The sequence below is a fragment of the Leptinotarsa decemlineata genome, unplaced genomic scaffold (assembly GCF_025532065.1).
Source record: "Leptinotarsa decemlineata unplaced genomic scaffold, Ldec_3_MD MMD2_tig00002082_RagTag_RagTag, whole genome shotgun sequence".
In the NCBI taxonomy this organism is placed as follows: domain Eukaryota; kingdom Metazoa; phylum Arthropoda; class Insecta; order Coleoptera; family Chrysomelidae; genus Leptinotarsa; species Leptinotarsa decemlineata.
Window position 1 is genome coordinate 4,766,343 of NW_027412573.1, and position 27,582 is coordinate 4,793,924.

At 36.3% G+C, this 27,582-nt stretch overlaps 2 protein-coding genes across 3 annotated transcripts in view; both read right to left on the reverse strand.

Annotated features, from left to right (window-relative positions):
- Octbeta2R (Octopamine beta2 receptor) overlaps positions 1-27,582 on the reverse strand; it is a 301,658-nt gene that overhangs the window by 140,722 nt on the left and 133,354 nt on the right. The gene's annotated exons all lie outside the window — the stretch shown is intronic.
- On the reverse strand, positions 13,471-17,787 carry LOC111514378 (uncharacterized). 2 transcript variants are annotated; one of them, XM_074176872.1, is made up of 2 exons: positions 17,654-17,787; positions 13,471-14,534 (listed from the first exon to the last, which is right to left on the reverse strand). In XM_074176872.1, the coding sequence occupies exons 1-2, from the start codon at positions 17,704-17,706 to the stop codon at positions 13,511-13,513; spliced, it is 1,077 nt and encodes a 358-aa protein (XP_074032973.1). In that variant the 5' UTR covers positions 17,707-17,787; the 3' UTR covers positions 13,471-13,510. The 2 variants fall into 2 exon arrangements, with proteins under 2 accessions (XP_074032973.1, XP_074032974.1); XM_074176873.1 differs by lacking the exon at positions 17,654-17,787 and adding an exon at positions 17,440-17,543.

Here is a 27,582-nt window from a genome sequence, read left to right on the forward strand (position 1 = left end):
GCCTTTGTATTACATCACGAGGTGATCTGCTATGCCCAGCCTCATTTCTAGTGGTGGAATGAGGTGGAGATTTCTGTTCATCCCCAGCCACTGCTATAAATTGAGGTGAGCACTTTTGTCCAGCCTTGGGATTGGTTTTTGTTGTGTTTGTTTATGTGTTTGTTTCATTCATGTGTGTTTCCACGAATAGCAAGGAAGGAGTTGATTACCTCTGGCAGAACCCCGCATCAACAGAGGAAGGCTGATTGCCCGGTTCCCCAACGGGATCGTTGGTAACCGCATATCATCCTGCGGCCATTCAGCTGTCGGCACAATTCCTTACACCTTAGCTTGGATAGGCTGGTTCACGGTGGCATGTTTCGCAAATGCTTTCGGAGAGTTTTAGTTCCCCTCACCCTAGTATTTCTGCCACTGACCAGGAGTCCGTTGACCCCGTCCGTAAGGCCACATTGGCTTCCCGGACAGGGCCTTCAGTCTCCTGGCCGTTCCCCTATCCACCACCTGGTGACGCGCCCAATAGGTAAACCAACCCACGAAGGTGGAGTATTTCTTCAATCTAATACCTTTACTGAAACCATATTGATGATGATCCACTCAGAAGATTTCCATCATCATAACATCGTCTATAACTTCACCACACAGAATATACTCATGTAGATAGTTGTGAAGATTTAAACACTCTCTTACCACCGTTCCGCTAACCAAGTTAACATCATCTGATGATAGTAACCTGTTTAGCGAAACAACCGTCGATAGACAGCATTTCTGTTCTTATTAGGAAGAAGTTCTTCCAGCAGATCCATAATCAACCGTTAGATCATAGAGAAAATTGAATGGGTGTACTAGAAAAGTGACGAATCTCTGTTGTTAGATACTGAAGGCCTTGAGAAGCGAAATCATTAATATTCACAGCAGGACAGATTGAATGATGTCAGTGAATCAATTTTAATTGCTGCTCGTAATAAATTAGCTGCATTATACGGTTATCTTTCAGTTATGATTACTATCAGTAATTGGTTGGTCACAGGTTGAACACTAATAAACTGACAAATATATTTCTGTGTTTTATGATGACTGAAAGTTCAAAGGGATGCACAAGTTCATATCAAGAATTTTTGCTCACGATACTGTCAATTGGGAATGTATTTTAGAATTATGGATCTTTACTTCTCATGCCATTAACTGCTATTTCAGACTTCTTTCATATAAATTGTATCAGGAAATGAAGAATTATTATTTTTATCATTATTATTATCATTTAACATGGAAAACTCACTTTATCTTTCAGTTTGTCGTTATTCTCACCGTACCATATGTAGAAATTGGACGTAATATGGGAGAAAGAACAAAATATTTATTCAATCACACACGTTTCAATGAATCCTTTTATTGAGATGAGAAAAATCACTTGAACTCGTCAAGCACAATTGCATACATTTGAATGTTAGACATTTTGTGCGCGATGTTAGTTGAAACGAAAAATAAAATATCATGGACCAGTGAACAAAGAGCATTACAATCTGAAATTTCTGTTTTAAAAAACTATAATTCATGCACCATATACACAGAGGAAGTGAAAGTCATATGTTTTATATTTCATTAAATATTTTATTCCTAATATGGTCATTGATGACTGCACATTTGCAAAGTTGTTGTTTATGAGGTAAGTCCTTGTTCAGAAAGATTACAACACTACAAAGTGCCCCACATGATGAACAATAATAACAAATGTGAATTTAAAACATACGAATGAAAGTGGGAATATACGTATAAAGCAGATGTAGATGATGAATTGTGATATTTCCATTCATGCTTGTGAATTTTTACACTCTTATCTGTAACATATGCTTTTTCTTTCTGTAACACTACTTTATCTTTTTCTATCCAGTAGCTCATGTATCTCACCTATTGTTATATCAATTAGTCATAATTTCAATTTTTTTTTCAAATATGTTTTCACTTTTACTAGACTTTATCAATAATAATAATAATGATTCTTTATTCTCCAGAAGGACAATACAAGTATTGTATATGAGTAGTCGTTCATCTATAGTATAGAATAATTGTGTAACACATATATACATATTCAGACAGCTGATTTTTTATTCTTGTGTCATGTTTATGAATGCTAGATCTGGTTGAAAAACTGTTATAGTTACTGAATATATACACACAAACTTCAAAGATAGAGAGTGATGGTAGCCTCATGATTTTACATGTTTTGAATACATCAACACAGCTTTGTCGAGAGGATAGATTAAACATTACTCGGAGTAATGTTTAGTCATCTCCCAGAGGGAGATGGCATATCGAAGTCTGGAGTCCACTTGGGCATAGTAGAGCATCAGCAACTGATCATTAGACAGAACTGATCTCAAATTATGTAATTGATAGGAAATAGAATTCAATGTATTGATTAACATTTTACAGTGTTCTCCCCAGGAAATATGTTCGTCTATATATAATCCAAGAAATCGGACGGTCTTATCAACTGACTGTAAGTCTCCGAAATCAACTACACTAGCTTATTTTTGTCTATTGTGAAAGCGTATACATTTTGTTTCATTTGTATTTAGATGAAGTGAGTTGGCTCTAAACCACTGAGCCATATCAAAGGAATTTTTTTTACATTTCTGACGTATACAATATTCATCCCTAGCTGATACAATAACTGATGTATCATCAGCGTAAACAATGATTGAGCTATCACACATCTTCACAATATCGTTGATATAAAGTATAAATGAGGTAGGTCCTAGGAACGAACCCTGAGGAATACCTACCTCAGAATAATCATTGCACGATGACATATGTTTACCAATAGTGACACGATTGTTACGTTTACTCAAAAAACGTTTTATCCATCCATAAGTGACACCGCGGATAGCGTATCGAGATAGTTTATTCAATAAGATTGTATGACTGATGCAATCGAACGCCCTGCTTAGGTCGCAAAATACCCCAATAGGGCACTCACCCGCATCAATGCATTTAATGACTTCAAGAACATTAATATGAGTGTATTGCAGTTGTGGTCGATTTATTTTGCACAAAACCATGTTGATCCGCAGTTATGATAATGAAATGCTTGAGATAAGATAACAATCTCTCCAAGAATAGAACTTCCGTATAGGCAATAGGTCACAATTATGAGAGAAATCTTTGACTTCGTGATGTGCTTACTTAAGTGATTCTTGGAGTTTTTTCTTTGAACCTGATATTGTGTAAATCATCTACAGTCAAGAATCATGTCTCATATCTTCTATGATACATTATAGGACTCAGGAAGTACATAAGTCTACATCAGTGTCACTATTTTTCGGGTTTGAAGGATATGATTATTGAAGTTTCTTCCTGAAGAAGCTCTGGAGAAGCTAGCAGTGCGAGTGTCTAGCATCTTCAGATTTATACATCCTGAGGTAATCTCCGATGATTGAGTGTTACGGCTGCGTAACGCATATTTATGTTGACTCAGGTAGTTACCTGTACCTGAATTAGGTGAAATCCATAAAGTGTGTTTATGTTGACAACTGTAGTCTGGTGTGATGATACATTTACCTAGATTAGGTGAATTGTCAACAACATTCGTCGATTCCTTTCTACCTGCCGTCATGCTGTTTGCTATTTAGTACATCTAGAATGCTATACGCTGGTCCTGTTCAGTCACCATGGTGAACTTAATGCTGGTCTAAGTAGATGTTCAGAGCGTCCCTTTCAAAAACCCACGCACACGGATAGATACCTACACGCACTATCGTACAACCATTCCATCTCCACTCTAACTGAACGTGATCGAAGAATATGTGAACCAGAGCATCTAGAGAAAGAACTGAAACATTTCCAAGTGACCTTGGGATCGAATGGATACAGTGTACCCGTGATCAACAGAGCCATGAAACTGAAGAGTTCTATGGTTCAAAAAAGGGCGAAGGTTCAGACGACTACAATGACTTCGTTGTCGCCCAGCTATTTTGATTAAATGATCCAATTTATTATTTATACATTCCTTACTTCCATTCCATCCTAATTAATTGAAAGTACTTCGGTGTTGTCCACTAGAACACACGGTATAATCCCTAGTTTTCTTCGCTTGTCACCGAAAAAGTGCGAACAGAGAAAATCTCGAGGAAAGTCTGATTTGATTACTGATCCAGTCTCCGGAAATCGACAGAGGATGGCAATCAGATTGTCAGAGATACATAGATCCGAATTTCGGCTTTTCCAGAAACACTTACTCAAGGCCCGATAAGCCAGTCAGCTGTCAGCAGGTTGGATTCACTCGATTCATAAGAGTTGTCACGCTGGAAAGTAAGATGTTTTTCCCTGGGCGAAAATATGAAACGGCAAGATAAATGGTGGATTTCGGAATGAGGAATGAGTATGAGTGTGTGAGGACTCTTTCAGAAGTAAACTTTTCAGAGTGAAAAATGATATCCACTCGTGGGTCGGTGAATCTTTCAAAGTATGTTGGAGCTGAACAGATTTTATTCACAAACGATTTTCCTATTCCAACTTTGGGGAAACTTGCTTCATTTCAAGCCATCGATATTATCAGTGGATATATTACTATTTTCATTAGTTTACTCACTTTCAATAGGTTCGTTACACTGGGGATGAAATGAAAACCAGATACTGTTCAATAGAACTATTTGAGTATCCACAGAAAGAAAGATTTCATTCAATTTTCTCAAGAGAACAATCTGATTACGTGGGTAAAAAAAAATTTAAAACTTTCGACTTTTTTATTGGTCAGTGGGATACGCTTGAAGACTGGCAGTGAACAACAAATCTAAAGCAAATGAACTTCAAACGTTCAAGTCACTCTCGATATACCTACCACAGTAGGTTTAATGGACTGACGCCTATCAGAAAATAACTACTCCCCTGGCTAATACCACGAAGGGCAATGGATTTGCCGCATCATTTTAAGTTAAATTTAAAGCACAAACAAGTGCCGAAGTTTTCTATAAGGTGCGCACTTTAATGGTGACACTGTAAATGTATAAGAAAAAAGATACATTCCCCCAGATTGATTCTAAACATGTGTATAACACTAGACACAAAAATAACTTTAAAGTGCCTTTAACAAAACTAAGAATAACTCAAAATGCCTGAAACTTCAGGGCTCCAGAAATATTCAATTCGATCCCGGAAAACATCCTCTGATGAAGGGAAGTACAAGTACTTGTTGTGGCGGGTTCTCTTCCTTGTGGAGCTCTTGCTGTCTTCTAGCTGAAGCCTGTTCTACCATCACTCTGAAGTAACCATTCGGTTGAAGGTCGCTTTTGATGATGCCTAGTTCCTTTTCGAGACCTTCCTTTGTATTACAGAGCCCGACAGCACGGTCTAGTAGAGTCTTGATAATTCCTCTCTTAGTCGATATATGGTGGTTGGCCTTCTGGTTCAGATACTGTCCCGTGTGAGTGGATTTTTGGTATATAGATGTTTCCCACTTAGTGCCGGTCCTCTTCACCAATACGTCTGAGAAAGGCAATCTGTTGTGGACTTCCTTCTCCATTGTGAAAGTGATGGGACGACTTACGTTGTTGATGTGCCGCAGGAAAGTGTCTAGTTCTGCATTCCCTATATCGGCTATAATCGGTGAAAGTGGCGATCCCACTAGCAGTCCTTCATCTTGCGTAAAGAATTCGTCCTTCAGTTGGAAGTAGCAGTTTCGTACACAGCATCCTAGTAATTCCATGATTACTTGTGTCGGTAAGTTTGTTCTATCTTTCAGGTCACCATCATCGGATAGCTTCTTCTGAAGTGCTTCTTTAACAGGTACGTTGGTGTAGAGGCTTTCCACGTCGAATCTGATCACTTGATCCTGCTTAATTTTATTTTAGCATCATCCATTGTTCGTAACTAAGGAAACTGTTTACAACTATTCATTTGAAACATTTCAACATTTCTAATCAGTTATAACGATTTTATTATTTTTTTTCCAATTTTCCGCAACAAATACAATATTATTTGTTATTGATAATCTTGAGCAAATTCTGTCAGTTGTATTTATTCTGAAATAATTAATTTCATACTCAATTTGTGAATTTCTTTCTGGCATTTCCCTCGCTTTGTGACGTGTTTCCGATTAAAGAACTGCATTGCTGTTCATGTACAGGGTGATCAAACTTTCTTTCTTCTGAGAATTTTCTTGAGATTTTGAAAATATTTTCCTTTTATTGATTTCTCAGGGCCTATTTTATAACAATACGTAGGTACTTTGAAACCACTGCCAGATCTATCTGGTGTGTCTGTTTTCTGTTTTTCCGTTAACCAGCTGTTGCACCCCTACGAACGACAACCCTCAGAAGTCGAAACTTATGCGAGCTAAGGATTAACGAGGTTATACCTGTTAACGTGTGATTCTTAACACAGTATTGTTAGGTTTCTACAGGTTTTATCAACCAATATTCATTTGTCCCTCAACCAACAAATCAAATCATTCACGTGAGTGTGTGAAAAATATCCTTCTTCTCTCATGTTTCTTAAAACTACCCAAGTAGCAAGGAATGTCGAATCTTTCCTGATCTGGACAAATAATGAACGATCCCGACAAAACAAGGCATTTTACTTACAATTCAAAGCAAACGACTGACACGCCTATTCATCACACTCGGCATCATTAATCCTGGAAACCTTCTCGTGCCAATTAATTGTTTTTCATCCGACAACAAGGCAACCTTTATCAACGCTGAATTCCTTAATCAAATTATGTCCTTTTTCTCCACGCAAATAATGGCTAGCGGAAATGCGGAAACTAATGACCATATTTTTCAACTTCGCCTCAAGCGGTTTGTTTATCGAAGGGTTGATTTGTTTTTCTGCTGCGCGTTTTCCTTACATTTGATCAACTTTGTCCTCAAAGAGTATGAGCGGAAATTTCGTTAATGAATCTCGATGGTTTTGATTTGTATTGGTTTACATATTTTGGGGTTATACTCGGAAGTTCAATTTCCTTGATCAACCTCATTAAAAGAGATTATAATAAATTTTCAAACATTCATAAGGTGGTTCTTATATAAGTACAGGGCTTTTCATGATGAGCGTTAATTAGCCGTTTCTTGCAAACTATTCAACGGATCAACCTGAAAATTCCACAGTATGCATTAGTCAATATGACCTACAAGCCTAAAATATTTTAGACGAAGCGGCGTTGTCGCTTCTACTAACAGTAGCGGCTTCTTTGATTTTTCAAATGGAACACCCCGTATATAATATCATATTATGATTCATTATCACTTTGTCAACAAATTCATATACTATTTCCCTATACTTATCTATCACCGTTTGAAAGATATAAATTAATTTTGATATTTTTTTTACCAAACATGAACTTTTATAAATGCTGATAATCATGAACTCTCTTGCACTAAAATGATTAAATTTGAAATGGAGTGGAGTGATACTATGAGGATCTTCACTCCGAGTCATATTTTCATTTGCTTCATACAGGGTCTTCAAAAAATGCAGATACTCTGATCTCATGAAAAAAATAGTGGAACTATTGTGGAACTGGCATCGTTTTGGTTGCCCAAAAGCAGAAAAGAACGCACCTTGAATCGGAACTATTTCTGGAAATGGAAAGAAAGAATGGAGAGGGAAAAAGGTGAGATTACACTTAGATAAGGGAATGGAGAGAGGGACGACTGGATAAGATTTGTGAATGAATGGGCAGAGAATGTTGTCAGTAATGAATGAAAGAATGAAAGAAGATAGCTGCGGCGTACAGTGGAGCCAGGAATTGGGGGAAAAAAAAGGAAAGGATGAGTGCTTCGTCAGGTCAACTCGACAAGGCAGGCTGGGGGACGGGATAACAAAAAGAGGAGTAGATTATTATTACTGTTTAGTTGTGTCTTTGGAGCAGTTACTTAAGTTGGATATGTTAGAATTTTCATTTATTTTAATAATATTATTAGTATTAGTATTATCAGGGTATCATTATTATTATTATTATTGTATATGTATTACTGTTGTAATGTTGGGAACATTGTAATATTGAATTAGCAAATAAAGAAAAAGGGTCTTCCACCCCGCTGGTTCGTCCTCCCGCATTGTCGTCGCTCTGCGACGGGGATGCGAGAGGGGGGTGAGTCAGGAGGAGTAGGGGTTCCCTTGGTAGAGGTAGCGGTAGATAGAGGAAAGATGCTCAATTGAAAGGCTGTCGGCCAGGACAAGGTGAGCAAAGGCGAATTCATGTATCAGCATCGAATCTATAAATTTTATCTTTCATTGAAATCAGTGAAAACCGACCCTTTAATCCCGAATAAGTAGCTCAAACCTTGAAAGAAACTTCCTAATCTGATTTGAACTTTCCAGCAGTTGCACTCGTTGCATTAAATAAAACTAATTAGACGCTTTTCCCATCAAGAGGATTATTTCTGTGTAGGTAGGTATTCCGACATTAAATTTGTCAAACTCGATTTTGGTGGAAACAGCTTCTAAAATTAAGGAGTTATCTTCTATCTGGGATGTGTTCTCACAGAATCAAGATCAGATACTCGCATCAGTCTAATTAGTTTCCTACAAGCTAGAGTCAACGTTGTGTATGGCTTGAATTTGAGTTGGAAAATTAAATTATCTTCGGTGAATCAATCGTGTATCACAAGATTTCTGACGATGAGCACGTTTTGAAGGCGATATTTCCAAGAAAAGCTGAACTAGTCACATATTTACATGTATACAGTGAGTCTCAAATTTTCTCTGTGAATGAGAAATTTTTATTAGGGATTCATCAGAAAATTTGACTTATCATTAAAGTTCTGCATCATATTGAACCTCAATAACAGAGTTCGAAAATCATATAGAGAATTAAAAATCAGAAACTGATAGAGGAGTAAATACCCTTTTTATTTTCTATTACAAAAAAATCTATTGGATGAGAGGAGGAACTGAATTAAATTTTCCAATACAATCCAAGATGAAAAATGGGTCCTTCAAGAAAGGAAATATTTTTGCTTTCCACTTCTCTAATTTGATACAAAAAAATGTAAATTCTTTCAAAGAACGAAAGATTACTTTGGAAGTTCATCACAGTTTTTAGTATAAAGATGGAAAAGTAGAAACGCGATTCAAGACCAGGAGTTCGTCGACTTCATCGAATCCCAACCCTTGATCCAAGCTGTGCATTATTTGCACAGCTTGGATCATTGGATTGTTTGAAAAACTCCCACACAGAAATATTCCACCCATCGTAGTTTCCATACAAACAAATGAATTAAATCGGTAGTCGATCAGTGTGATACAAATACCGGGTGTCAGTCGATAATATTTATTGATAACAGAGAGTTTGGCGTGAAATGAAACTAATAGGATTATAATTGCAGCTGAAATTGTACCCCATTAATCCTGACGAGGATCTACTCGGATATTGGAAACAATATACAATAACAACGACGAAATAACGTGTTCTCTGCTACATTGCAGATGAAGGGGTGAAACCACTGCGATAATATACGGTGTGGGTTGGAAAATACCTTGGAATAAGCCTCGTATTAATAAGTGAATAAGTTGAATAAAAAAATGAATTGAAAGAGAGGGATGAATCAAAAGTAACACCTAGATCAGTGAGTGTGTCAGGACGCTCCAGAACTTGATTGTTTATGACGTAGTTGTGTGAATTCAAGTTCGTTTGGATATGTTGAAAGATAGATTTTTCTTTCGACACCATGTAGCAATGCGATTCTTATTCAGGGCGAGACGTTCGCAATACTAAGAACATGTTATATTGTGATAGAGTTTCAAGTCATCTGCGTATAAAAGGAAATTGATATCAATCTCAGCTCCGATATCATTAATGAACATATTGAACAGTAGGGTCCTAGATTTGATCCTTGTGGTACACCGGATGTGGCTATATATTCGATAGACTTGAGGCCATCGAGTTGGACGTACTGCTTACGGTTGTAAAAATACGATTTGAAGGGGGTAATTAATTCATTGAATAACACGAATTCGAAAGCTTATTGAGCAGGATACTATAGTGAAGTCTGTCGAACGCTTTAGAAAAATCAGTGTACTCAGTCTGAGACTGACAATCAATACCCTCTGCAATATATTGAGTGATTATTACAAGATTGGTGTTGGTTGAACGTTCTTTAATGAAACCGTGTTGATTGGGGCTAATAGTGTTTCTGACATGACAATAGATTGTCTTCTCAAGAAGCACCCCAAACACTTTACATATCAGACTTAGTCACCTAAAAATAAAAATTGAAATGTTCTTTGAAATTTCCGATTACACGTCCTTTTCTGATTTAAAGGGGGGTCAAGTTTTCGTTGGAGCGCCCTGTATATGAACATTGAATTATACAGAGAACACACTTTCCTATTCAATTTGTGCTCCAACTTTTCATCATGGACCTGAATCAGATATAAATCACAGTATTTATATACAATACGAGTGGAGTGTATGAAAGGGGTGAAATTTCACTTACATGGAACACTGTCATCCTCAATGGTGGACATCTGAAGTTTCGGAATGAAGCACTTGCCTTATTGCCTCTGCAGCACCAATTTGAAGAAAATTATAAGATATAGCACTCAATTCATTTAGAAATTGCGACTCAATGTTACGAGTGAGTTTAATCTACTCATGACATCCATGACAGCACGTAATGACATTTATTCGCTCATGTCATTCAATCCCAGCCATATAAATCTTGTTTTAATTGAATCATACTGTTGATCATAAAACTTACTGCACTTGAAATTTTTTTAATATCTTGAATTGATCAGTGGGAAAAATTGAACGACCTCATAATGAAATTATGAAGTATTCAAAAAATTATGACCCCAAAATTACATTTGATGAGAGTGAAACTTCAAAAAGGATGGAAGTTCGTTATGCAACCTCTATTCAGTGTTTAGGAGTTATCAGCGAAATAGAGTTTTATACAATAGGTTTAGCGACGAAATTCTGCTGACTCTGAATTTCTCAAATGTGGAAGAACTGAAGTTATTGACTGAACGATTTTCTCAAACTCATTTATTCATGCTCTAGGAACTCTCTCGGGAATATAAAGAGAATGGACCGTCCAACCATATGTCCAGTCTTGTCAGCATATTTAAGTTGATTTATATCATTGTTTTGTTCGACCTCTTCGAAAAATGGAGTTATATTAACTCTGAACAGTACAATAGAATCAAATGAAACATTTTCCCATATATCATAAGAGACGTTCACTATAGAAGTTTCACTTACCGTTCATTATGAATTGTATTTCCACTATCATTCAAAAATAGACCTGTTTTATTTATGTGAGAAAGCATTTCGTCCAAGTTAACAAGTATGCATGTTCCTATGCAAAAAATACATTTCCCCATTTTTATCAAAATACTATTTGCACTGAAATGCAAAAAATGCAGAAAACAAAACAAAATCGACGTGGGAAATCATCAACGCATTACAAAGAAAGAAAAACAATCAAAATGATTTGCCATCGGCAGAGCGATTGTTATTCGATGAAATGGTATTAGCCAACGAATTCAATTTTAACTTTACCAAAGCACCTGTGGCTAACTTGGTGTATGACATGGATTTCATAAATAAGAATGTACCTCTGTGCCCTGACACATTTTATATGTCCCCAATAGCAGAAAATGACCTCTTAGAATTAATTCTCAGCTTGAAAAATTCAACATTCCTTGACATGATTGGATTTAGTAATACTTTTCTGGAATAAATTGGTCTCAGTATATGCAAGCCGTTAACAGTATTACTTAAGTTATCAGCACAAAAAGGGGTTTTTACAGAAAAACTAAAATACTCCGAAATACATAAAAGGAGACCAGAGTGATCTGAATAACTGTAGATCAATAAGCATGGTTTCTAGTATTTCAAAACTATTTGAGTTGAACATGAAAAACCAGCTGTGTGCTTTCTTCGACAAATATAATCTGCTTTCGTCATCGCACTATGGTTTCATTAAAAAGAAAAGCACAGAATCTGCTCTCTGTTAATTCCGGAGCCATGTAATGAAACATCTGGGCAACAACAAATTTGTATTGGTCATATTTCTGGACTTCTCACACGCTTTCGACTGCGTCGATCATAAACTACTGATTTCTAAGTTATCGAGATATGGTGTCAGGGGAGTACCCCTGCACCTTCTAGAGTCTTTTCTGAACAATCGAAAGCAAGTTGTGAAACTTAATCAGTCCTACTGAGATACCTTACACATACCTCGAGGAATTCCGCAAGGCTCGATCCTGGGAACATTACTCTGTGTAGTTTATGCAAATGACATTATAAGATATCTCAACATGACTAACAATAAGTAGTGTGAGGGGAACTAAAACTCCTCAAAAGCCTTTGCAGAACATGCCACCGTGGACCAGCCTACCCAAACTGAGATGTACGGAATCGTGCGGACAGCTGAATGGCCGCAAGGTGATATGCGGTTACGAAAGATATCCTTGGGGAACTGGGCAAAAGTGAGGTTTTGCCCAGTTGTGATCAGCTTACCTCTGGTAATGCGGGGTTCTGTCAGAGGTAACCAACTCTTCCCCCGCTATACAGTTGAATGAAACAACCACAAAAACAGAAACAACAAAAACAAAAACTAATCCCGAGGCTGGACAGAAGTGCTCACCTCAATCTAAGACGGTGGCTGGGAATGAACAGAAATATCCACCCCAATCTACCGCTTGGAATGAGGCTGAACATAGCAGATCACCTCGTGATGTAATACAAAGGCCAAGGCGTAAGCGCATTTGATACGCCAAGGCCAAAAGGAGAAACAGATCGAAGGAGGCAGCTATAAGTGAACCCTCCTCCTCTCCCATTCGACCTTCAACAGCAATGGCACTTCCTGTGACGGGAGCCAAGAGCTCCGTCTTGAATAAAGGCGAGGAACTGGCTGCCCCTGCAGGAAAGCTCCTTCACTTGTGCACCTCCACGGAGGGAGCCACAAGAAAGTTGAAGAAGCCGCGCAACGACAGTAATGTCGCTGCACCTTCCAAAACCTTCGCGGAGGCCACTGTGAGACATCTGAAAGAGTGAGTGTTCGGCGAGTCTTGGCCTACACCTGCCAGTATAAAGGAGATATCTCCTAGTGACCTATTCACCTTCCTGGAAAGGACAGTATGGACAACGACCTAGGAAGACTACTTCTCGGAAGGATGTACAATGGGCCACATGTGGCCTAAGTGCTGTGGGTCTACACCCACCCTCACTATTCTACAGATACCGATAATAGTTCTCCAAAGTTTTGTACCTGTCGGACATATTCAGACAGCGCACAAATGGTCACTTCACAGACGTTGTGAACCTGAAAATCATCTGTAGTGTTGCCACGTCCCTCGCAACAGTTTCAAATCATCCATTCTGTTGAATATTACTGGAGTCTTATCCTAACACCAAATCATTATTTTCAACACATTGACACGTGTTTCAATCACCAAGTGATATTCATTACTACACCGAAGGTTGCTAACAGTGCATTACAAATTCATTCTGTTGTCAAAATTAGGAATGAAACAGATCATTTACTTTTCTGAAAATACAAAACTATTTATGAAAGGTCCATGATGGCTCACATGTCTGATAAGAACTGTTTTCATACAGAGTACTTGTTGCTGAATTCAATTTCATTGAATCAGTCACATTCAAACCCATTGCATCCATTTTATGTAACAGTGGTCCCAATGGCGTAGTAATATCTTCCAGTGAATTGTAGTGAATACATTTCAAATTCGGAAAAACTATAGCCATCTGGATCAAATCCGTTTCTTCCATTGCTGACAAAGCAGTGGTAGGTAGCTCAATACTCCTCAAATTCCTAACTGGATAAAATAGTCTCATACCAAGCTTGAATAATATCGTGTGCGCCAAGGAAATACTTTCAATCCTTTTCAAGTAATGGAGCTTCGGATTGAAGCTCTTCAAAGGGTTGTAATCCAGATTGATCAGCCTCAAGTTCTCCATGCTTTTGAACGCATTGTCTTGGATTACGGATAAATTGTTCCTGTTGAGAATCAATTCCCTCAACTCCTTCTGCAGTCCTGTCAGAAAACCATCCTGGAGTGTGGTGAGAGTTTGATTGTAGATAATCAAGACCCTCAACAACCATAAACGTTTGAAACCACCGACGTGAACCGTATGATTGGGATTGGAGTGTAGACCCAAAGTTGTGAAATATCTGTTCTCTGTGAAGGTGTCAGAAGTGATATCAGGAAATTTCGACTCTGCAATGTGTAGGGCTGTTCCTATCTTCAGAATGGAGGTGAAGTTTTTTATGTCGCTTTTATAAATGAACACTGTTCTGACATTTGGAAATAGGTCCAAAGAATGTTTGTGCAGAACTCCTTCCACTGCGATGAGTTGAAGCGATCTCCTATCGAGTCTTTCCTTGTTATATTGATTAGGAAGCCCCAACCGATCATTTTCTGGTAGTGAGCCTTCACAGATCACGTCGTGCCCAGGAATCGAGAAAATGGGATTTTTGGATGTTTTATCTTCTGAGCATATCTGTCCAGGGTTAACTGCTGCATCAGAGAAGTAGGTGAGATTCAGTAATAACAGAAATGCCAACCTGAAAAAGAAGAACATGCCTATAGCGCCTGTCAAAGTGTGTGGATATGCAGTAGAAAGATCAGTATACCATCTGACCGTCGATATCTGTATTTCTCGTCTTCAGCACTAGCTATTCTATCAATATGTTATTCTATCTTCTCTAATTATAATGTGGATGACGACCCATTTTACCCTACCAGTTTCCTAGTTGCTTCTTGTGATTATCATGTAGAAGAGTTAACAGAAGGCATAGATTTCTCTGATTTCTAGCCTCTGATTAGAAACTGAATTTGTAGGAGGTATTCCTCAAAAAGAGTCAATTTTCTACAATCAGTCTAGTCTGCTGAGGAGCCACATGTTGAGCAAGTTGGTGCGACCAACTGTCTCATATGTAGTCTTTTCCAATGGTAAACTGACAAAATGGCTGAATCGATTCGCAAACCAATTCGAGTTAATTGATAGAAATCCACGAAGAAACTGAAAAAAATATGTAGTTACGAAATAGAGAGATTTCAGTGTTATTTGGAGTATCTTCTTCATCTCCCAGTACTCTACAGAGAAAGTGATCGAATATACAAGGGATCTCCTGGTGATCAATTGGTGATCCAAATATTATTTTCGTATGCTTATTAGTTGAGAAAAAAAAATCAACAATTCTTCGTACATGAACAATTTGAAGTTTTTACAACGTTTATAACTCAATTGAATCCATCATCAGGGCTAAAACATGGATAAAATAATGCTTAAGGACTGATGATGGGTAAAATAAAGTCCGAAACGAATAATTTCTTATTCCTTTTTTACCTAATAGGCATTTGACAATGAGTAATATTTTATAATCAAAGTGACGGTGTGTCATGTCGTACCGCGGAAGCTACACAGGATATACGAATTGAAATGCAAGATACAAATTAACAATAATCACTTGGGGAGGGTTGCGGCTGAAGGGTTAAAAAATATTTCATTTTATTGCCATAAAATGCGTACAACGTGAAATCAACTGACGTGTTTCAGCGTTTTTTCCTAAAATACTGTTTAAAAAGATATTAGTTTTATTCCGAACTTTTGCGCACCCCTGTATAATAAACAAAATACTTTCCAAAAAAGTTTACCCAAAAGCGATCCGAGACGTTTTTCCTATTTATAAGTTAGATAATCAAAACTATAGAGCTTCAACGTATTTTGGACAAACAACGGAATAAGGGGTTTCCTTTTTGAGGAAACGAGATATTAAAATTGCATTTAGAACAAGTAATACATTGGAAAAGTTAGTTGAAAAATAAAGATAAAACATTCAAATTCGAGAAATCCGGAGTGCATAAATTAAAGTGTGGAACGTGTCCTAAGATATATATTGGTCGAACTGGCAGACTATTTAGGATTCGAATTCAGGAACATCATATGAGCTATGTAAATAAAAAAAGAAGTTAAACATATTCAAATCATCTTTTAAAAGAAAATCGAGTTCGAAATTTCAAACCTAGAAAATAAAGGTTTGAAACTGAATCATTTGAAAGCAATGGAAATTAATAAACTTAAAAATTCATTCTAATGAATGACTAACTGGATTTCGATAGATCACCATTATTGAACTTGTAACAGGTAACTGTTATATTCATCTTTGACAATATGTTACAGCATTAAAAAATTTGGCAAATTGTTTTCAGTTTGACTTTTTATAACTCAACTTTGAGAGTTCTTATTTGTTGAACTTGCTTCAATACAAATATAATTGGTTTTGATTTGTGGAGATGAAAGCTTAACTGGAACCTCTGGCATAGAATAAATTCAAAACAAGTACTTTTACCAATCACCAGAAATGCAATATACTTCTCGATCAGCGTTTCACCAACCAAGTTGGCGTCTTCAGGAGATGAAGATATTCAGGAAATGACGAAAACTAATTCCTGAACTCTAAAACTCTTGATTTTAATTCATATGTAACAGGGCACACTTTCATTTTCTGATACATATCAATGATCTCTGCGTGAAAATTTTTTGTGAAAATTCCCGCAAATTTCAGCAAAGTGCGAGAACTTTCGGAAAATGAAAGTGTCTCCTGTTAGATATAAATTGAGAGTTTTAAAGTTGGGAATTAGTTTTCATCATCTCGTGGAGACGTCAACTTTGTTGATGAAACGGGCGTCGAGAAGAGTATTCATTTCTGGTGATTGGGAAAAGTCCTTGTTTTGGATTGTGGAGATGGTTATAAAACAATGCATGAAGCTGCAGATATTTCAAATGAGCGATTCAGAAAAATAAGTTCAATGCAGTACTTTGAAACAATTTAAACAGATGGATTAGCAAACAATTTCAGTAAAGAAAATATGAAAACTATATGCATAGAAGAAACTCAGCAAAAAGTATTTCAAGCAGTTATCGAAAATCTTGGAAAGTTTTCACAACAACTTCATGAATATACTGGTGTGAAAAAATCTTCGGTAAACCGCATTCTTGAGATAATGGAAAATGGATTCTTGGAAAAACCGAGAAAGAATTATTATTGATGTAGAAGTGCGGTAATATGCTTTAGGTGATCATAACTGACGAGGTACCTCTTGTAGAGGTTTAGGTAATTTGTTGGAGGTAGTCTCAATTATTATAGTTAGTGTATTAGTGTAAGAAGCAACTTGTAGTATTTAAATCACTGATAGTAAAGCTAGTGTTCAAATGAAGTTAGTGGAAATCAAATCATGAGGTGTAGTTTATGAGAAAACCATTTTTATCAAAAAAGAAACAATGGCTGAAGTTATCCCCGTTGGTTAGGAAAAGTACAGGTGGTCATACTTTTATTATTATCAATTTTTTTTTTCATAAAACTATAGAAGAAAGTATGTGGTGTTAGCAAAATAGATTTTCGAAGAACCTGAGCCTGGTAGTTGCTCAGAAATATTAACGAATGCATATTTCTCTGAAAAACTCACATTGTATCACCACCTCATTGAAGGATGGATGCAAATCAGTTCAGAAGTAGACAAACGCATATCCTCTACTACATCATCAAATTGTCATGGGATGACAATTCATCCCATGACAATTTGATGATCGATAAACATCAATAAAACGAGTATGGTAACAATGAAACCCAATAAGAATTTGTTTATTTCTCATTATTGGGCAATCAATTGATTCACTTACATTTCAATCGTTCTCATCTGATTCATCGCCACAACTGAGTTTTCGAAACGCATACAGAAAATAAAATAACCTCAAAGGTCAGATATAGTAGTTTTGTTAGTATAATGCCTTGAATAATGACATTATTGTTAGTGATACACAAGAATTTATAAGCTTATTTATCGCTGATTTATTCTGGAATTCAGTTATCATATATTTTCGTAGAGTTTCGAAAAAAGAAAGGAATTTGTCGGAGCCATTCCAGGTGAATACGGTGGCTGTTCGATCGGGTTTCTTGAGTGTTTGGTCAGAAACTCATCAAACACTGGTAGAACAAACCTGTAGTGTTCTACACTGCAGTTTTGAACTTCACCTTTTGGATGTTATATGGTATTTCACCCAATAAAGACCATTATTATTATTATTATAATGTATTCATTAGGTTTCGTGAAGATGCAATCCCAGGAAGTCCACTGTTGCATTTGAGGTGACATCAATTTCAGGTTTGATCAGTTGTTCATCAATAAGGTTTTCACAACTACCTTCGACATGAAAAAGAACTCAAAAGAAAGCCCAGATGAAGTTTAGTTTTATGTCACTATGAAAACTACACAAAACCGCACGAAAATTACTCGCATACCTGTGATCATTTGATTTTTGACACCGCACAAAGAAAATCAATTTTCACATCCATACTTACATGTTTGATCATTGCGAAAATATTCTCGTTATTTTTATACAATTTGAATGCGTTACAAAACTTCGACAATGAAAAATGGAAAACAGCGTCTCATGATGTTGAATATTTATTGAAAACATTAACGTTTCATCAAAAGCCGAAAGAAGTTATGAACAAAGTTGCTTGTCCCAAATCTCATCGTTAAATATAACTGCCGTGAACTGGAGAAGGAACTCTACAATTCCACTTTTCAAATTCAATGCGACTTTTTAGACGATTTTCCAGTGAGATAGTCATTAAAAAACAAAACTGTATAACCGTCGTTCATTATAGTTGAATGGAATAAGCAGAATTATAAGAAGTTTAGAAGGGTTCGCGAGTAATAGTGAAATAATCACTGATTTCATCGGATGTAAATGAAATAAATGTCTCTACCACATCAACAAATAGCTTCAGATAGCTCTTGATGATTACAGTTCACGTCAAATGGAATCATATTGTGGTGCAACTATTAACACTTTCATGAGGAATTGGGCAGGAATATTTGTCAAATGAATATATTTAAAAATATTTTCAAAATATGAAAAGAGAAATGAAAATTTCTCAGTAACGTTAGTTACAAATAAAAGTGGTAAAAAACATAGAAATTTTCATTTCTCTTTTCATCATGATCTCCTACCACGTAGTAACGGCTACATCCATCAATTTATTTTTTGAAATATGTTCCGTTAACCAGCTATCGGCCCCCTACGAACGACAACCCTCAGAAGTCGAAACTTGTGCGAGCTAAGGACTAACGAGGTCTTACCTTTCAACGTGTGATTCCTGAAGCAAAATAAATACAACAAGTATGAATCACCATTAGAAATGAACATGAGAAAACGGTACTTCATGTTACAGTTCATATTTACATTACTATTGATGGCATTGATAACATACTACATGGGCAGAAAATTCTCGGGCCTAACCTTCAAAAAACAGCTATTGAAATTTCATTATATTTTACTCATTAGCTTGTGAATTATTGTGCTAAGAGTGATACTTTTTTTTGTTTTTTTCAAAACAATGGATCAAACACACTTTTGTTTTTTACACGCTTGTGTGTATGTATGCTTGTTTGTATGTATGTTTGTTTGTAACTCTCAAGCTTGGGATCTGTATTGACAGAATTATCGGCTTCATTGCTTGATCTATCCGCGGGCAGATTGCGCTGTACGTGATCTACTTGATATTTCTTGATCTATTCGCGGACAGATGGCGCTGTTTGTAACCTCCTTGATAGGTTGTTCAAAAGAAAATCAAAATGATGAATGAAGTTTGGAAAACTGAAAAACACGCTTTTATAGCATATGAAACTTGAAAGTCAAAAATAAATATAGTTTGAAAAAAAACTGAAAAACACGCTTTCAAAGAATATCGGACTGAAAAGTCAAAAATGAATTTAGTTTAAAAAATCTAAGAAACACGCTTTCAAAGAACATCGAACTGAAAAGTTAAAAATAAATATAGTTTAAAAAATCTAAGAAACACGCTTTCAAAATACATCGAACTGAAAAGTTAAAAATATTTTTTTCAAAATAAGCTTAAAACAATAACGATCAAAAAATACTAGTATTTTTGTGAAAAAAGCGTGGGCGCTGTGTGCCATATTTTTTGTATTTCAAGCGACTGTTGCTTTTTTCACAATTATACTAGTATTTCTCGATGATCGTTATTGTTCCAAGCTTATTCTGAAAAAATAATATTTTTTACTTTTCAGTTCGATGTTCTTCAAAAACGTGATTGATACTTACTTTGAACTATATTTATTTTTCATTTTTCAGTTTCGTATGCTATAAAAGTGTGTTTTTAGTATTTTTAAATTATATTTATTATATTCAAATTATCGAAATAATCAGCCGTATACTGTTTAGAAAAATGACCATTGATATTTTTCGATTCCGGAGAGGGAGCCTGAAAATCAGCTACCAAGACCAAGGAAAGCAGCAGACGCGCAAAGGAGGGTTACAAATAAGGTAGCAGATGCACGTGTTAATGAAAAAAATACTTTTCTCAAATGAAGAAATACATATAAAGTGAGTTCGAATTATATCAAGGAGGTTATGTACAGCGCCATTTGCCCGCGAATAGATCAAGCAATAATGTCGATAATTCTGTCAAATACAGATCCCGAGCCTAAGAGTTACAAACAAACATACATACATGAATACATACAGGTGAAGCTGATAGAAGCGTGTTGAAAAATACCATTCAAGTTAAACAATGGCTTGAAAAGTGTTATAAGGACTCCGTTCCATCATAAAAAACAATTAAACGTTGATATGCTGACTTCGAACGTGGTCGTAGAGACACCGATGTTGCAGAACGCAGTGATCGTCCAAATGAGGCTGTAACACCAGAAAATTCAACACCTCGATACGTGATTTGATCACCAAGTAATCATCTTCAAGAGGAAGATCAATTCGATCTTCCTCTCGTGACGGGTCTCTCGTCAGGGTCCTGAAATCCTCATTCTGGATTACTGTAGGTAAACCATTTCTGGGCTCATCTTGGAGGCTAAAAGCTTCGAAACCAAATTTTGCAAACCAGCGTTTGAGCTTAGAAGAGACAGAAAATCAAAATTCAGAAAAATAAACTAACAGCATCAATGTACAAAATTCACTTTCGTTAAATTCATTCCACAACACAATAGAAAAAATATTCAAACGAAAACACTTAACACCGTAAGGGACAAAACTTCTGAAATAACCTAAACTTGGTGAATGATGTATATAAAGTTCCGATATTGAAAAAATATAATAATATTCGTGAGTAATAAAACAATATTCGTTATCAAAACCTTTCAACAACTGAGTTTATCACTTTATCCAGTTAATTCTAATTTTTCCATTAAATGAATGTATCTATTTTATTGATAATTCCAGTCAATGTCGTTTTTATCCGTAACTCAATATTGTTCACAAGCTATAAAGCCTTCATCAAAAACATGAATGTGCTACCATGAAGTTCCGGAAAATTAGTGAACGATTGATTGATGTGTTTTGTATAAGGGCTTGGTAGCTCGATGTATGCTTCGACGACGAAATATGTAACAATTCAACAATGCGACTCGAAATATTTGCATTTTTTCAGTTAAAGCGGAATCGGACTTTTCAGGAATTATAATTACAAAAGCCATTTTTGTTCAAAAACAATCTGAACGGTTGATTCACTTGTGTCAATGAACTTTTATTTCTATTTTATAACAATGAAGATAAAATTCGGATAGATCGACAGAATATAAATTGATGGATGTAGCCGTTACTACGTGGTAGGAGATCATTATGAAAAGAGGAATGAAAATTTCTATGTTTTTACCACTTTTATTTGTAACTAACGTTACTGCAGTTTCGTCCTTATGGACATTCAAACATTTCAAACAATTCAAACATGAACAATAAACAATGAGTTTATTGTTTGTTCGTTTGTTTATGGGGGAGTATGCATATTCGCCAATTCAAAACTTAACCTAAAAAGAATAAATTACAGAGAAAATATTGAAAAGTCATTCGAGGTAAATATTGTTTCTGTACAAATGGAAAATAAAAAAAAATTGTTTAACATTGCTTTGTATAGAACGCCCGGTAGTGATGAGATATTGTTCATTCAACAACTATATAAATTATTATTGGATATTTATGAAAACGAATCATACTATTTCTTCTGTGGGGATACAAACATTAATTTACTGTCTAATAATAGTTCCACTAGGCGAGTGAACAATATGTTCAATGAATTCAATATGGTAAATGTAATCAAACAACCAACACGAATACAGGGTACATCAAGGACTTTATTAGATGTTATGTTCACAGATGCACAAACAGCGGAAGTTATAGTGGGAGATTCTTATATGTCTGATCATACATTCCAGGTATGTATCATCAAAATTGATATTCCTGAACTGCACATAACAGATAATATAATATATGAAAGACATATTTATGAAAATGACACTCAATCATTTATTGCTTTCTTGAAGAGGAAGCAGTGGAAGGATATGGAAAAAATTCCAGGCTTCAATAACAAATTCCATACATTCTATGATACTTTCATGTTTCATTTCAACAATTCATTTCCTTACAAAAAAATTAAACCCAAACATCCACTGATAATGGTACTATCAAAAATAGATATATGAGTTTGAAAAACATATACAAAAATCTAAAAATTAGTACAAAACATACCTACAATAATAACAGGTTAGCCAACAGCACAAATATAATGAAGGAAAGCTGAAAAATAGTTGGAGAAATGAAGCAGGGAAGTAGGAAAGAAAGTATGACCGTTCCTGATACTATAAACTATAGAGGACAGAAAATATCAGGTATATCATGTATAGTGAATGCATTTAATGAGTACTCTGTAGATGTTCCATGCGATAAGCCAGACTATAACAATATCAAACTCCCTCCTCGTGAGTTGAAATCTTTTTTCTTCACCCCAGTTACAACCACTGAAGTTGAATCAATATCAAAAAGATTATCGCTGAAGCCATGTCCTGGCATAGATGAAATATGTGGAAGAGTACTAATTGCAGTTGCCCACGTTCTATGTGAGCCCTTAAGTTATCTCATCAATGAGTCCTTCATATGTGGGGAATATCCCAATATACTGAAGCGGTCGAAATCAATACCCATATATAAAAACAAAGGAGAGAAAAATGATTTAAAAAACTATAGAAATATCAGTCTACAAAGTCAGCTTGCTGAAGTCTTTGACATATGTTGCAACAGCAGATTGATTAATTTTCTTGAATCAAATAATATACTACTGAAATTTCAGCATGGATTTAGAAGAAATAAATCTACTACCACTGCCCTAAATGAACTTACGTCCTTTGTTTATGACACATTGAATAGAAAGAAAACCCCACTTGCGCTCTACTTTGACCTAAGTCGTGCATTTGATACAGTAGACCATGTGCTACTGCTTGATACATAAGAATATCAGGGTGTGAGAGAAATAGGCAATGACTGGCTGAGATCATATTTGCATGGGAGAAGCCAGTGTATTGTGCTGAATAATTGTATATCTGATATACAATATGTTACGCAGGGAGTACCTCAGGGTTCCGTACTTGGACCACTCTTATTCATAGTATTCATGAACGACCTAACTTACTTAGAAAAACAATCAGATTTAGAAATTGTGTTTGCAGATGACACAAATTCCTGCTTAAAAAACCAAACAGCTCAAGAATGTTGTGCGAGAGCAAACATAAGCGCCCAAGCATTTTACGATTACTGTCAAAACAATGGATTATCTGTTAATATTAATAAAACATTTTTTATGACATTTTCACCCAAAAATCTTAGTCGTAATTTAACTATAAAAATGAATCGACAAATAATTCAACAAATTCAATCAATAAAATTTTTAGGAATCACAATAGACCATAAATTAACTTGGGAAGGACACATTGATAAACTGGTAGCTGAATTGAGCTCTGTTTGTTTCTTATTAAAGCAGTTGAGAAATTTAGTTAGCTACGATATTTTAAAAATGGTATATTTCGCCCATGTACAGAGTGCTTTATCATATGGTCTTATCTTTTGGGGATCATAAAGGTATGCAAATGATGCATTCATTATACAAAAAAATACTAAGAAGTATGATGGGAGTTTCGCCTCTGACATCATGTAAAGAATTGTTTAAAAGGTCTGGAATTTTAACCCTGCCTTGTATCTATATATTCAAACTTATCATAGATTTTAAACAAAATATCCCTAAGAATACAAATAATCACCACCACGAAACAAGAAATAAGAACAAAATATATCAACCAAGGATGACTCTTGGACAAAAATCACATAGATATCAACAAATAAAATGTTATAATAAATATTTGGAATTATGTTCTGGCCAAAATAACTTGAATGAATTTAAAAGTGAACTATATGAATTTCTTGTTGATCAGGCATTTTATTCCCTGGAAGAATATTTTTCAATATGATAATTTAATGCGAATCTTATACAGTTAATGAATGATTTTCTTCAATCTTTGTTTTATTATATAATTATTTCAATATTAAGATTTTGAACTAGTATGTAAATCCATATTTGACTAGTCTGATAAGCATTTTATGTGTTCAACTGCAAAGATCTGTAGATTGCTTTAATGATGAATAAAGATACTACTACTACTACTACTACTACTACTACTACTACTACTACTACTACTACTACTGCTACTACTAATACTACTAATACTACTACTACTACTACTACTACTACTACTACTACTACTACTACTACTACTACTACTACTACTACTACTACTACTACTATTGTTGTTGATGGGTTGAACCAAGAACTTCGTTTTCAAGAGTATCTATTCATCTAATACGGTTGAATCAGGTAAACAAGGTGGCCTTCAAGATTCAGTACTGATAATATACGTTTCGAAAAGATATTCTATACACTTCTGCAAAGAAGTTTTTTTCTTCAAATTGTAAATATCATAGAGACTTTTTTGAATACCTTTCCACGTGTGGTCAATGCCTGTATTCATCCGGAAGTTGAACACACATAATATACACCTTTTGAATAGCGAAACGTGAAATATTAAGGTTCATAACCATCAAATGAAAGTATACAAACACCACAAAGACCTATCACATCCTGGTAACTCGTATGGATATACATATTCACGAGCCGTGAATTTTATGTATGTGAAATTTTATGGGTTTTAACTTTCCTGGCTATACGTTCGTAGCAAGATAATAACGAGAAAGGCTGTGATATCATTCTATCAATGTAAATAACTCCATACCCCTGGTGGGCATTCTGAACATGTTTCTGGCTGAATTTCGAATTTAGTACGGTTTCTACGTGACCCAGCGCTGCTTTCAAAAGTTTCAAAAGACTCGGCAACACGATCATCAGTGTCCCAGTTGTAGGTACAGTCTTATCAAACGGTTGTGTTGGCTTTCCAGTACTTCAATCATTCAGGAGTGTCTTTTCTATCATCGTGGGATAAAAGAAACGTTTCATTCACTATAACTTTCGAGTACGGTAAGAATTCAAGCAGTAGGATTTTATTTCTGAGGAACTACAAAAGGGGGTTACAGATCGAAAATCTTCCAGAGCTGAATCAACTGTTGAATTTATCCCCAATACTATTGTCATTCATCAGTTCTTGCTATAGATCTATCATATCGTCTTACAGAATCATAGCACATCAAAGAGAATTCTCTGGTGGTGCATCAGTAAAATTCCAAATGGGTTTCATTTCTGATGCGTAGTTCTTAGTTGTTCTTGTGCTCCAGACGAAGGATTTTACCAATTTTTGAACCCATCATATCAGATGAGTTCAATTTCAAATTTTTAGATAACGGTCAAACTTTGAACCATTCCTAGATGAAGTAAAGAAACACATATGTATTTCGGGTACGGCTAGGCTATTGGGCGGCTTACAAAGGCCAGCGGGAAGCCATGAGAATGACCCCAACTGCAGCACTGCACATCTAAATACAAAGAGAAGCTCGACTGGTGACATAGAGGATACTGCAGGGACAAACCCCAATCAGCCAGTCACATGGTGCAGAATACATGAAACTATATAATGAACTGAATGCAGATCCAATACTAGGAATAACCGTGGATAAAACAGTTCCGCAGTACAACTTTCAAAAAGATTGTAAACTCATCATACCCAGTAGAGAGGACTGACAAAACGGCCCACCGGTAAAAGCGGACGAAACTTGGTATGCAGATGACTTAGAGACCCAAGTAGTGGGAGCCGGTATATACGAAGGCAGAGCAGAGACGAGAATCTCACTCAGCCTCGAACATAACGCCACTGTATTCCAGACAGAAGTAGCGGCCATCAAACACTATATAGGGGAAATAAACAGGCAGAAGGTCACAAATAAAACCATTTCCATTTTCTCCGACAGCCAGGCGGCAAATAAAGAGCTCAGCTCTTCTCAAGACTGGTGGGAAGCTGTCTGAGCGCCCTCAAGGAGCTAAGTACCCAAAATAAGGTCACTCTAGCTTGGATACCCGAACATGAGGGTCACAAGGGCAATGGGGAGGCCGATGTTCTAGCCCGTGAAGGCGCGTCCAAGGCTATGATTAGCCCAGAACCCTTCTGCGGGGTAGCGAAAGCATGTGTGAAGTCATGTATGCGAGCACAATCGATAGATTGGTGGAATAAGTTCCTAGGAATGAGGCGGAAGAACGAGTTCATGAAGAAACCATCGCCCAGATTCACGAAAGACCTTCTTAACCACAAAAGTAAGGTTATAAGGGTAGTGTTGGGTCTACTAACGAGGCAAAGCCGGCTCAGCAAACATATGGTCAACATGGGTCTGACAGAAGAAACCCAATGCAGGTTCTCTCAAGAAGAGAAAGAAACCGCACTGCATGTGCTCTGTAAATTCGAAGCGACAGCAAGGCTGAGACACACAAGATGCGGGAAAGCAAAACCAGAGGCTGCCAGCTAGGTAAAGGGGTCAGTGTCAAGGCTAAGGAGTCTCATCATAGAGATCAAGCTAGACAATGAGCTCTAACAACCACGGAGCATCACAATAGATCCGAAAAGGTCGCAGTCAATCAGGCCATGGGCTAGCTCCCCGACAATCTAATTTGATCTAATCTGACACATATGTGATGGAACTGTCAGATGGAAATCCATTATACAAAAGTGATCTGAAAAGGATCCCACCTCAACATGAAGATAGCAGCACTCGTAAATGAAAGTTCTAGAATTTCGTTGTGCATATATTGACTGTGGGTTATAAAAATTTCAACCATCTTGGATGCGCAGTTGTTATGTATTAGTCGTTTGAGTAAGTGAGAGGAGTATTTTAAATGGAAATTGATTATCAAGCTGTCATTAAATATTTGTTTTTGAAAGGCAATACGCGTACGCAAATCGAAGATGAGTTAGATTCTGTGTATAGGGACTCTGCACCATCATTTACTTAACAGCAACTACCGACAAAAATATCGCCAAAGTTCACCAAATGGTGCTAGACGACCGCCGAATTCAAGTGAGAGCTATAGCAGAGGTTATGACCATGTCAAAAGAACATGTTTGTCACATATTGAACCAATATTCAGGCATGAGAAAGCTGTTCGCGTGATAGGTGCCGCGTTTGCTCACGTTACACCAAAAACTTGTTCAAAGAAACATTTTCAACGCTCCGCTGGCACAATTTTGGCACAAACAATCCGTGTTTTGGCACTGAATGACTACTGTAGATGAAACTTGGATGCACCATTA